The sequence below is a fragment of the Diuraphis noxia genome, unplaced genomic scaffold (assembly GCF_037042655.1).
Source record: "Diuraphis noxia isolate RWA-SAM2 unplaced genomic scaffold, SU_Dnox_SAM2 contig0001, whole genome shotgun sequence".
Classification (NCBI taxonomy): domain Eukaryota; kingdom Metazoa; phylum Arthropoda; class Insecta; order Hemiptera; family Aphididae; genus Diuraphis; species Diuraphis noxia.
Window position 1 is genome coordinate 49155733 of NW_028301711.1, and position 14424 is coordinate 49170156.

Consider the following 14424-nt stretch of genomic DNA (forward strand, 5'->3'; position numbering starts at 1 on the left):
TTTTTCTCACGAATGAACATTTAAATTATCATTTTCTTTATTTAAATCTCAACTTAGGTATATTTTTTATGCACGTTATTTGAATATAAATACCTCTGCTGGAAACGAATATCCGTTAATTGAATGTTCGGAGCCCATTTCATCTTGCTGGCCGTAGTGTATGTGTATCTCGTACACTTGATATTTGTACGATAGCGGTCCACCGGTGATGTTTATGTGATTCTTGGTGCCATTCTCCAGATAGAACATAACGCTGTGGCCGGTATTGCATATCATACCATCCACCTGTAACGATATAAGATTATAATATAACGAATAATAGCTTTAGTAGGTACCAACACCAAAGATGGGATAATATTATATATAGATATGCAATCTATGTATCTAATAAAACCAACGTTTGTTTATATAAAGCACACCAGTAAATTGATGTACAGATACACGACTTGATTCAATTTGTTAATTATTAATAGAAATGTTCAAAACGATATCAGGAAGAAAACTATTTATAGTATATATATATAATTATAAAAAACTCACAAAAATCACAAATGTTGTTTTAAAAGTATTCGTGATTACAAAATCACTAAAAAAAATAGTCAATTGTTGATAACATTTTGTCAATATTAATAATACCACCTATTTTAAGTAACAATATGACAACAATAATATAATTGTGACCTGTTGGTTGATGACAAACATTATGATTATTTTGCGTATCGAACAACACACGTTATATCTGTCATACAGAATATAAGTAAATGATTTCATATCGTAGGCCTGGAGCTCGTTTCAAATATTGTATCAAATTTCGATTAAAACCAGAGTATGGTCAATATATCATATTTTGCTTGTAAAAAAACTATTCCCTACTTTTTACTTTTTTTTTTTAATTCCGAAATTACTAAAATACCAAATATATATATACTTTATAGCATTGAAAATTATAACTACGTGCAGCTGGTCCAACGCTTAATCATTTGGAAATGTACCGTATCAAACAAATTATGAAATATAGTGTTTTAAATGATTGATTATCTCGTATTGTGTATAATTAACTAAAGTATATTTTTTATTTTTGCTAAAGACCGTTTATTATTTTTATGATTATATCAACAAATTAATAATTGACTATTTGTATATATATATATATATATATATATATATAATATATAATATAGAACTCTTGAAAACTTTTCCACTCATACAGAAAATTTAAAAATATGTCACTTAAACTAAATGGACTTTTTTTTACAATGATTTATAAACTGTAATTGTATGATAGTTGCAAAATATAAGCCCAAAAAGCTTTTGTCGAAACTTATACATGAATCGTATATCATGACGTGTAAAATTGATGAATCTAGAACAGTAACGCGGTTGTAGGGTTCATGTGGGGTTCATTATATGATTATTGAACTGTATGTTTAAATTATAAATTGTTCTATTCAACAAAATCATCAGTCAGTGGTGTAATAATATTTAAACCAATACTATTAGTGTACACATAGGCACGTCAAAGCATATATGATGAAGAAAAAAATAGGAAATCATACATGTATCCATTTTATTCATTTATTGTACCTATATTGAGTCCATGGACCAACAGAAAAATTGTTTAGGATCAATAACTACTATCAAATATTATAACAATTTAGGGCTAAATATTATACGATTATACGTATCGTAATACAAAAGCAAAATTTAGAAAAACTAAATATTAAATGTTGGCAAATTCAAAGATTATCACCAAATGTAAACATTTTAAATTGCACTTATCTATAGATGATTATGTAACATTTTATATTTTTAAGATTTTTTTTCTCTGTACAAAATATTTTAACGAAACGACCAAATTTACTCATGTAATAAATTATTATATATTTTCATTTATTTTTATATTTATTTTAATAGAAAATATTTACAATATGTAAATTAAAAATACGATAAATATATTTGTATTCTTCTTAGCTTATAAAATATTTTATTCTTAAGTCAAAATGGTTTTTATAATAATCAACTGTTTTTTTTCTCATTGTTTAACATCGGTCATAATTTTGACGTGTTTTAATGCTAAACTATAACTGTTTATAGGTAAATATCCACCCGAAACTCACCCGTTGCCTGTCCACGTGCAGTTCGGTCAAGTTTGGATCGTAGAGCAATTTTTCCGGGTCTAAGTTCACGGGTGATTGTCGTCGACCCTTGTTGCAAAGGCTCCACTCGGGGTTTATCAGACCCCAAAATGCTGGACCTGTAAAACACACTTATTACATTAAACTTGTTTTACTTAAAATTTATTTTTAAAAAATTTTACGTTATATCTTAAAGCTTATATATATAGGCTTACAGTATGTGAAACATTTTAAAAATTGAATACATATTAATAATAAACAAATAATAGCTGACGGAAACTCAATATTGATGAGTGATCGATAATATTATACCATTTATACCTAGGTGCCTAATTTATAATCATTAATATACCTATTAATTTGTGAACCTCGGTGAATAAGTCATATATTATCGATATTTTCTGTGTAAGGTCAGAAACACTTGACCAAAAGAGCGGGTTTTTGACATCTAAATTTCAACGGATTGATGAACGAAAAGCGCACTGAGCAGGTCACAACAACCAAGTAACGGTGCCATGATCCCTCATCGTACTATGGAGGTTTTGAACCATCAGCACCGGTTTCTATCACCCAACTGGTATACCAGTACATCCATTGAGTGCAGACACATCTAATTCAATATTCTTCTCAACACATGTTTGATCCAGTTTTAACCAAACAACGCTCGGAGACCAGAAGAAGAGAAGTCAACCGAAATGATCAAATGCCGACGAGCAATTCAATAAAACGCCAACAAGCTGCTATAGTATGCGACACAAAAACTGGCGGGTGGCCGCCGTCGTACCCCGAACCTCATCCAGCCAGTAGACAGTGGTTCTTATTTTACTGCAACCACCTGTTGCGCCAAACAGCGCTGTAACGTAAACAATACGAATACTACCCAGGCATTACATACCAAATTTTTGTTTCCTTTTTTTTCGTGTTTGCATTCTACACATTCGACTGTTCATATAATTTTGTATAGAGCAAGAGGGGGGGGAGGAGGTAAGTATAGTTATGTACATTTTATGCAATTATTCCGCTGTATTCTTTATTGTGTATACTGTGTTTCCAGTGTGTACACGTTTGTTTTTCAACGTTAATTTATAAACCTAGTTGTTTTATATAAGTTATTTATTTATTTTTTTTTTTTTTGTTATTTGCGTACATTAACATGTCTTTTAAAGACAGTGATGTGCATAGCCAAAATAAAAAATTATATATAGTGTTTATTCGTTTTTAAAAAAGTTATCGGAAAAAGAAGATTTAGACTCTAATTTTTTTTTAAAAAATCTCAAGACGTGACTGCTGACGCTTGCGGAATTTCAAAGCGGACAAATCATCGTATTTGTTCAGAAGCTCATAAAACTGAAGAAACTGAAGAAGCGCCTGGTCCTTCCTTTGCGTCACCGCGTAAATCTTACAAGCGAGCAAAATATGTATCGGAAGTGGATGATTTTGATGGTGATATAGTAAGGAGAACTGTACACGAATTGTATGACAAGGGTGAGTACCCCACTGCACAACTTATACTTAATTCTGTCAAGAATAAAAACAATTATACAGGAAAACTTAGATCGATGAAAAGACTTCTAAAAAATCTAAAATGTTCATATAAAAAATGCAGTGATGGCCGTAAGTTTTTAATGGAGCGCAATGATATAGTTTCTCTTGTAAACAATGATACCCGACCTATTGTATACCTGGACGAAACATGGGTCAATCAAAACCACTCACGGACCATTGCATGGAAAAATGAAACAAATTCAATAGGTCTTAAAATACCCACAGGCAAAGGAGAGTGACTTATTGTTGTTCATGCAGGATGTGCTAAATATGGTTTTCCATAGCAATACCGGTAACTCCACAGATCACCACAACCAAATGAACTCGGATGTATTCAAATCTTGATTCGTCACAATTTTAAATAACCTTGAAGGACCGTCTATCATTGTGATGGATAATATGATGCATTCGACACTAGTTGATAATTTTCCAAAATGTAATGCTAGAAAATCAGATGTTCAGGATTGGCTGACCAAAAAAATATTACATTTTCTACACTAGAGACGTTAGCGGAACTTAAACAAAGGGTCAAATTATTAATTCCTATCGAAAAAAAATATGAATTAGACGAATTGGCATTGGAAATGGGTCATGAAGAGATTCGACTACCACCATATCACTGCTAATACAATCCCATAGAACTGATATGGGCTCAAGTAAAAAATAAGTTGGCAACCAAAAATAAGACATTCAAAATGGTTGGCATAGAAAAGCTAACACACGAAGCGTTAGATTCAATTACCCAACATGATTGGGAAAAATGTGTGAAACATGCCGAATCAATACAAGAAAACAACTACGATAAAGAAATTTTAAGAGACAGTTTGTTAGAACCTATTATATTGACTATAATACCAGACGACAGCGATTGGGACTTTAGCGATAATGACGAAGAGTGTATTGAATAGCCTTGTATAATAAATTGTATATAACAATTGGTTTATACGTGTACTTTAGTTTTTTTGTAAATTTTATATATAATATATATATATATATATATATATATATATATATATATATAAGTAATTCTACTAACAATTTAAGTAAAGTATGTGTTTATTTTTGTATATTAAGTTGAACATTATAAGAAAAATTAAGAAAAATATGTAATATTATTATTTTCATTAATTGTAGAATATTGTTTACATTATAAACAAAGAATAAAAAATTTTATATGAATACGAAATATTTGAAAAAGCGTGGCAAATGGTTTAATGACCACTATTACAAAAAACCCGCTAGGATCGTTGCGGCCACCCGCCAGTTTTCGTGTCGCCGACTATAGTAACATTTGGCAATATCGACGCTGACAGAATCGACAAGCAACAGCACATCAAGACTCCTCGTACAAACCCGTGAGCAACCTGTCTAGGAATCGCAACACATATTGTTTGTACGAGTTGTACTCACTGCCTGTTTAGCGGCAACAAAACCAAGCAACCCGAGACGACCAATCAAGGAGACCAATTTCACCACCTGTGGGGAATCTCCCGGTAACGAGTTACTATTCGTGTCAACACGTAAACAGTTTGTTAGAATAATTACTAACCGTTGACAGGTCAGGAAGTTCTATTTATACAACAAGTGATATCGGGCTCGTTGACCTACCCGAACCAATATCAGTAACCTGAAAACTACCTCGCAGAACCTGCCAAGTCACCTAAGTTTGAGAGACGTTTCTCACCCCCTAACCCTTCTTCGGTCGATTTTGAGAGCCTATCATTCTCGGGTCCGATTCACAGCAGCAGTCACTATTGATAGCTAGACACTGCTTGTAGTCGACCCCGTTCCTTAAACTGTGTAATCTCTTATTATTATTATACCTTAATTTGTAAATAGGACGGCGCTCTTGGCCCATCGTGGAATTATGCCAAACGCGGAAGCTCGCCTTCTGGCCTGCTGTCGTTCTAGTATACTCACTGACCATTGTATGTAAAGAAAAACTACCACTGAAATAAGCAGATGAAATGATTACCAGAAAATCAGTGTTGCTGTTTCAAAATACGAAGCATACTTAAGAGCAACTGTTTCAATGTACACTTACATATTATATGCACATGGAACTGATTATGTAATTTAGCGACCAAAGTAATCACATATACGTATTAATACTTATCCTGCAGGTAGATCATTAACCCTAGTGTGTGTATATAACTTCAACAATACAAAGTGGTTTCCTTGTCGACCTGTCTTTTAGGTCTATTCACCTGTAATTCGCGTAAGACGTAATATATCTTTGTATTTTTAATCGAGGTAATTAGTTTTAGTTTCAAAATGAATCCTCAGCACATATATATTATTATACAACTACAGATACTCTGAGACGATTTAGAGTACACTGAACCGTGTGCGCACCTCAATGTATCATTACGACACTTGCGATATTTTTCATGAGCCCTACTTAGGTACTTCCAGAAATAGTATTTTAACACATCCACTCACGATCATTGTATTAATGAATAATAATGTGACGTGGGATGGACAATGGACATAATCCGTAATTGTTGAATTTATTGCAATTAATAATTAACAGTGGCACATTTGAACATTATAAACACATGTGTCAATCAATACCTAAATAATATTTACCATCAACCATGTACGATAATATTGTAAGTTATTAACTTAAATAATTACTTACAGGCATAATATATTACGTTCACGATGGCATAAGATTAGTGTACGTAAAGTCACTCGCTCATAAAACGTAATAATATTAAACACATATTCAGTCTTGCGGTGGAATACAGATATAGAATATATGATAGAGTACAGTTCTTATTTCTTAATAACTCGATTGAGCAAAGTCAAACGAATATGACATAAAATGTTCGGTTTGTCTACAACCAAGTACTGCTACATAATATTGGTGTCTTATGAATTATTTTTATACGATCTAAATGTCTACATAACGTTAATTTTGTACGATTATTATTTATTATCTACATAATATTATAAATTATAATTTTGTGAATTTTGAAATAAACAACCATGTTCTTCGATATTGAATTAGGTTTTTCAACGCACCAAGAGAATTATTTATGCTTAAATATTAGTCGTTAGTTGTAAGTAACCTTTTTTATAAACGCTGTGCGTGATGGAAAACCGCTGAAAGAGGAAAACAATTGGAAAATTTTGGAGTTAATAATGTAATGTCAACAGTTATTTATGATATTTACATATATTATACACTTTTGTATAGTTTTTATAAAATATTTAAACAAAATTTAACAAAATTTAGCATATAAGTAGGTATAACAACATATCATAGTAAGTTAATAAATATGGCAACATTTTGAATATTTATGTGCTAAATTGTACCATGTTTTTCTTATTTTTTGTATTCATATTGTTTAATACTTATATTTTAATTACCTTTGTGCAGCTCAATCGGGTTCCAGTCCTAGAACTAATCCAATTGCATATTTTGCATATTTCATAATTTATATTATTGTTATATTAGGTAATTTTTTTTATAATAATCATAAAGTATCGGCTATAGATCATAATTAAAAGTAAAATACATATTTTATCTATTTGAACTTTAAAATATATCTTAATCTGTATTGGTATATTAACATATTAATTATTAATTATTAACACATATTTTAAAAAAGTCCGTTGAAACAATATTGCATGTAATACATAAAATACAAAGGTTTTATGATTAATTAATATTAATCATTTTAGCAAATATATCAAAAAAATAACAAAATTTAATCATTACCTAGAATAAAATATGTAAAAACAAAATATAAATAAAATGCGTGATGATGAAAAGGCGGATAGCTGCAAGTGTCAGCGATCAAAAGATAAAAAGTTACTGAAAAGGAATTAATAACGAGATATTATAATATTTTCTAAAAACAACGACTAGGTATTGGATCTTAGTAATGCTGTCACAACCCCGGATCAACCATCTATTCCATCTATCCACACTCCACGCATCCGATGATGAATAAATCCCATGAGACCGCTCACTCCTCAGTGGGTTGCAATTCCCAGTATGCACTTTCCCTACGGCTGAATTTCCCAAGAAGTGATGCAGTAATAATTATAATACATCATCACCCACCAAAAATAACACGCCATATTAAAATAATAATAATAATATATACCTATAAATTGTATAGGGTTGTGTGTGCGATTGAGGGTTCGAAATCCATCAAGTGATTTTATCATGAATCTTTCAAAAAATTCTACACACTGCACTTTTTTGGCTGGAGCGTGGTATAGGTTAGGGGTAGCATGCGATGAAAAAAAATCTAACAAAAACGTTGACGATTTCTGAATTAGGCGCTATTATATCATATAAACGCTACACGTGTGTCATGTTTGTATATAATATGTTTATAATACCGTCGTTGCAGTGGGATTAACCGACCCACCAGCCGCAGCTTACATATTATATACTATGTTGGTATATACCATAATATACCTTGTACGTTTCACTCTGTGTGAGTCGGTAGTGCGACACGTATTTTACTGCGTACATGAATTAAACTCCAGTCATTTCGTCCAGAGATTAATCGGTTCGAACACGACACCGGCGGGTATTTATACGAATTGTTATTTTTCTACACTCGCTTCGTTTGTTTTCACGTTTTTAATATATAACCTAGCCTAACATCGCCAAAACCATAAACAAAACGTTTACGAAGTATATAATATTTTATTCGATTTTGAATTAAATGGTATTTATTTTTTAACTACTTCGATTTCAGTCGATTTTCAGTAGTTTTTAAAAGCGTCAGGAAAAAAAAAACAAATACCATTAAGGAGAAACGAAGATTTTTTGAATTATTTATTGACCGAAGATAGTTTTAATTTGTTTTGGTTTTAATGATTACCGAAAAAAAATGTTTCGATAAGTTAATGTGATAAAAAGTTTCTCAATAGTTGTCATTTTAACTGTTAAAAATATTAAAGATACGAATACATAGGTATCATTTTTTTTTATCAACATTTTATGTTTGAAACTTGTCAGAATTTCGAAAATCTGTGAAAATATGTTGTTAAAAATTTAAAAATATATATATATTATAGCTAAACATTAAAAATTTAAAACAAGGTATTTCATAATTAGATTATACTGTGATTGAACAATATAAAAAATATTTAAACTTACTTTTTTATATTGATATTAGTTTGAATTTGGACGAAATTAGATATTTAAACGAAAATAACGATCTTAGTTATTTTGATATGATTTAAAAATATTTGGAGACTTATCATAGAAAATGATAATATTATATTAAATGATTTAAATTTATCGACATTCATTTGTAACATACAGCAGAGTGGTATCCATCTTTTTTTTTTTTCCCCCCATATCGTTTCAACAACTACATATCGCTTTCTATTTTCCAAGTTTCTGAGAACCCTGGAATAATTTTACGACCGATAGGTTATAATATTATCCAGTCGATCTTTAATTGTACACATCTTGTGCCGTAATTAAAGTGAACATTTTATTGCATAATTACAAATTTAATTTTGCATTGCACAATATTTTAGGAATAACATATTATTGTATAATATATTTATGCATTCTATACAACCATGCTTTTACAATGTACAGGTATGAGTAAAATTGTGTGCCTTTAAGTAACCTAACCGTCGTTTTCATACCACAACGGGAGTTGGAGGTTAGGGTCACTAAACTTAATATCATACATCACCTTAATCGCTAAAATATAATATACTTCTCGAGAGAAGCAGATGATAAAAGAAACAAAGTTACAAAAGTACCGTTTAATGACTGTATCATACTATAAATGTTACGTAATTTCTATTCTATTCTATTCATTAATGATATTCAACAAGAATATATACATACTTCTTCATTAATATTTCTAAGAATGAACCTTTGAAGAAGAAAAAATTGTAAACTACTGAACGCAAAAGTATTTCAGTTAAATGTATCAAAGCAGAGATTATAAACTGTCGTATTCCATTACTAACGAACTTTTGTTCAAAATGTATACCTAACCTTTGTTTAAATCAATGAAATCAATATTTATCTCGTTTAGAATAAAATAAAAACAGTAAACATCTTTTGTACCCTATCCAAAGACGATGAGAATATTTATTATGATGGCTTGTACCACGGTGCTCCATCGACCTTTCTCCATCGAGCCGCCGAATCTGTGCCAACAGGATTATACTACTATTATTATCTTAAAATGGAATTTTTTTTTCATTGTTTTTTTTTTTATGTTTTATCATAGAATTTATTAAAAGCTTATATTTCGATTAAAGATCGCGCTGTATAAACGTGATACTAAATGATATACATAATATAAATATAATATTTTTATAAATAATATTATAATTTTAATGAAATAACTAGTGTTTAGGTAGGTACTATATAGAAATTAAAGAAAATAGACAACAAAAAATTCACAAACAAAACACCTAAAAAAATATTAACACAGCAGTTGATTGAACTTTTTCATTTCATACTGTCCATTATAATATTAGTATATTTACTTAAGTCTTTTAAAATGTATGCTAAAAAAACCCGACAAAATCGATGTTATGTATCTCTATGTAGTTTTAAATGGTATATTATTTTCTTGTTAATGAACATAATAATATGTTAAAAATTAAACTCAAAGATTATTCATTATATATTCGAACAACAGTTTTTAGCAGATACGGTGTGTAACAAGATAACAAGAAATATGTGCCACCGATTTTTTTTTAAATTTTAAATCGGAAATCCAATCAAGTACACTATATTGTCTATTCCTTGCATTTTCCGAAAAATACATATACCTAAATATCACTACCAATGTTTTTACTTTTTTAACATAATATTATGAATATAATTATTGTATCACGGCGTGATGTATAGACAATAAAGCTACACTACTGTTTAGAATGAGAACAATAAAATTCTATTACGTCTTAAAAATGATCATTAATATTTTATTGTATTATACGCATTATACAGATTTATTTATTATAACATCATTCATAATATTACGTTTCTGTGATTTTCTAAGCAATTTATTGGAAGCATGTTGATAAAACTCCAAATTCCAAGTGTTATGTCATAAATTGCACAAAGCCCGAATATACCCATAAATTATTAATAATCTTAAAATAATTTAATATTGGTGAAAATAACCATAGCATTTTTGTAATTAATGATTAAGAAAATTTAGTTTATATGCAACCATTAAGTATTTAGTATTTACTCATAATAGTAATTCGTAAACGTATATACGATGATTTATTATTAAATTCAAATTTAACCTGTTATCATTGACAATACTTTCAAAATCTCAAGAAATGTTAAACTACTGTTTTCAATTTTTTTTAAAGGAGAAAAATCAACTCTACACCTCTTTTACTGTAAATTATTTTATTCTTTAGCAGTAGTTAATTGATTTATTTTTTTGTACTTCATATAATATGTATATTAGTTTAAAAATTATAATAAATAAGTAACTACTTTCAATTGGGTACATACAAAATAGCATAGTCTCATATCTGAAAGACTTAAGTTTGTTTCGCCAACATGATATTAGACTGAAGTGGAACAAATAATCTTAAGAATTTTAAAACTAGTGTTTTTAAGTAGGTATAAGTATAGTTCAAAATTCCTAAGATTAGAATTCAAATAATCCAGCTAATTAAGTTTTAAAATGTAGGTGAGAATGCTTGAGGTGAATCATTATGTTTATAGATAAACAATAAACATAATATGCGGTACATACCTACGTCGGATCTTCGTTCTAAGTGCTACCTATTATCGTTGATCCCCACGTGCATTAAACAAAAACACCCAATCTTGTGTAAATTCATATTATCATCATCGTAAACACGCCTAGGTATACAGATGAAAATTACAAGTTCAGGTGCCGTCGTCTTACGCAATTATTATTATAAGTTTATCAAAAATTATTATATCTATCTGGTGGTGGTGGAACAGATTTACCACCAACGGAGTGCAACGGAAAACAAGTTTCACCTTTGTGCACCGCGTTTTTCCAATTTTATTTTCCATCAGTTTTGTTGAAATGAAAAAAAAAACCTTCCAGCATATAACACTCTCTCTCTCTCACACACACACAATATACATGAAGTTATACGTATCATAGTTTCGATCGATCCACCAACAATATAATAATAATATTCGTGTAGTTGTGGCTGTATAGCATTGTTATAACGTACCGATGCACCGGGTGCTTAATATCAAAGGTTCGACGTCACAGATGTCCATCTGAGCATTGGAGTATAATCTATATTGTATAATATCAAACAATATACACGAATCGAATTAAAATGACTCAAGGCTTAGAATATTTATCAATTTTGTTTATTTCGATAATAGTTTTCGAAATCATATTTCTATTTTTTGGTAATGATTTCGTTATCAGTTCTTCAAAGTACGGATATAAAGTCCAAGATCTTATTTTGGAAAATACAATAATAATGCTTCTACAGTTACACACTTACTATTGTTCAATTGCAATTTTTTCACACGTACACTCGCTATGCTTCATTTTTTTTTTTTTTACGATTTACCTGAATCCATTTTAGTTTTTAATTTTTTCGTTTTTTCTTCTAGTTTTTCAAAAGTGTTTTACTGAATGATATCGAGTAATTCTTTATGAGTTCCATTCTCTAGTAGTAAATTTTTGAAACATGATATTTTTTGTTTTCCTCGTTAGATGTTTATTACTAGGTAAAATGAAAACTCTAAAAAAAACTGCAAAATCGTAGAGTATCCATTGCCTGAATACAATACGGTACACTATTATCTTAAAAATACTTGTTCTGATTCCAAAATGTTCAGCATCTAGGTAGATTACATTCTTTTACAGAACACGTACCTATTATTATAGTATTGATCTCGGTTCCAAGCTCTGAAATAAACACTCATAACTGGCAATAAAAATAAACCACAGTCGTGTTTAATATTGTATTATAATATAATATGAGTGATAAATGGTCATGATGCTATTTACTACGGTTTGCCGAAAAGTTCAGCCATTTCCATCGACCTGTCCTTGGCCGTCAATCGTCCAACCCTCACCCCCTAAACACCACTCTCTTCCACGGCACTCGTTTTAATATGGACAGTTTGTTGTTCAGCCCTCCCGAAGAGTTTCGATGATTTATTTAAACTCTTAATCGGTCGTAGCAGACAAGCAAAACATCGAACCGCACACAATAATGACGTCACGGGGGTGTACACAAATTGATGCGGTTTGCGTGTCCGTGCTATATTAGGCGGAGTTTTCCGTCTCGTTTTCTGTTTTTGTTTTCGGGGGTTTGAAAGGGTGGTTGAGCGGGTGGTGAATAGGTGTCCTCAGCTCCGCAGGGTGTGGTCTCTATAAATTATTGTATATATATTATATTATATTTACCTACGATGGTCTATTATAGCTGGCCCATCATACACGAGGCATGACATATTAATAACAAGATTGGTAAATTATAGGCACGCATACAAGCATTATGAGTGTGTGTGTTAGAATGTGTGGGTGATGGGTGTGTGAGTTAACGTATACCGTAGTTGTGTTATTGATTAACGAAATTTATACTATGAAAACACGTTGTATATTAATAATAATAATAATAATAATAATAGTAATAATTAGGGAACGGATTTAAACGCTCTAAAAAACAAGAAAAATGCCTTAAAAATACGATTTAATGCCTTAAAAAAATGTTCTAACATCAAAAAATGCACTAAAAAAATGCCATAAAAAACTTTAAAAATGGGTTTATATTCAATAAAAACGAAATTTTGTATTTAAAACTTATAAAAAACACATTATTATGAAAAATCTAATAATAAATATTTAAATACAATACAACTTTATAATTAACATAAATAGTTTATCGTATTTTATCTCTTATTTCTACCTTAATGTGGGTAATAATTTGTTGTAACTTGTATGTATATATTTTGTGTATACACGTGTCAACAATAATTTCGTAATTTTGTAACATAATACATGTTTAGGTATTATAATTTTTTTATAATGAATGTGGAAAAAATGTTGAAAAAATGACTTAAAAATCACAAAATGCACTAGAAATTTCAAAAAATACATTAAAGTCTTAAAAATGCAAAATAAAAGTTACGTTTTTTAATTCTTTGATGTATGAAATGAACTTTTTGCTTGGAAACCAATGTTTTCGGACATTCAGAAAAAAAATGCAATTTGCATTCAAATCCGTTCCCTAGTAATAATAATATAACTATCGCTCATGTGTGTGGAGCACGTGTGTCAAGCTTCTATATAATATTTTATATTATACAACGGTTACTTGTGTCATTGTCGTTACCATCGAACGATGCGTTGATTCTGTTATTAATATATTATATTCAATCTACGGAATAGGAGTTGTAGGTAATATTTTAAAAGGTGGTTGTGATCTTTGTCGAAAAAATCTATGTCTATAGAGTCCAAAACTGACAAAGTCAAAATTTTTTCACTGGAAGATTAATAAATATAATTAATATCATTTTTCAAATATATCGTAAAATATTAAAATTATAGGCTTTTTTTGTGTTGTTTATATTAATATGTATACAAATATTTTGATTTTTTTTTAGTATAGTCGATAAAGGTTTTAATAGAATATTATAGAGTGTTAGAGTGTTGAACGACTTTTACATGCCTTTCATGAATACGGTTTAACTCTAGAATGCATCCAATGGTGCTTCGTCAAACTGCTACTGTCACTGAATGACTGGTCACATGGTATTATACAAAAA

The 14424-nt window shown here is 29.9% G+C and overlaps 1 protein-coding gene across 2 annotated transcripts in view; it reads right to left on the bottom strand.

Annotated features, from left to right (window-relative positions):
- Positions 1-14424, bottom strand: part of LOC107161452 (carbonic anhydrase-related protein 10-like) — a 229519-nt gene that overhangs the window by 67896 nt on the left and 147199 nt on the right. For both annotated transcript variants that reach the window (XM_089217208.1, XM_089217207.1), the window contains exons 4-5: positions 2118-2254; positions 94-285 (exon numbers count right to left, since the gene is read on the bottom strand). In XM_089217208.1, coding sequence (XP_089073334.1) covers positions 94-285; positions 2118-2254 — 329 coding nt within the window. The remainder of the gene's footprint in view (positions 1-93; positions 286-2117; positions 2255-14424) is intronic.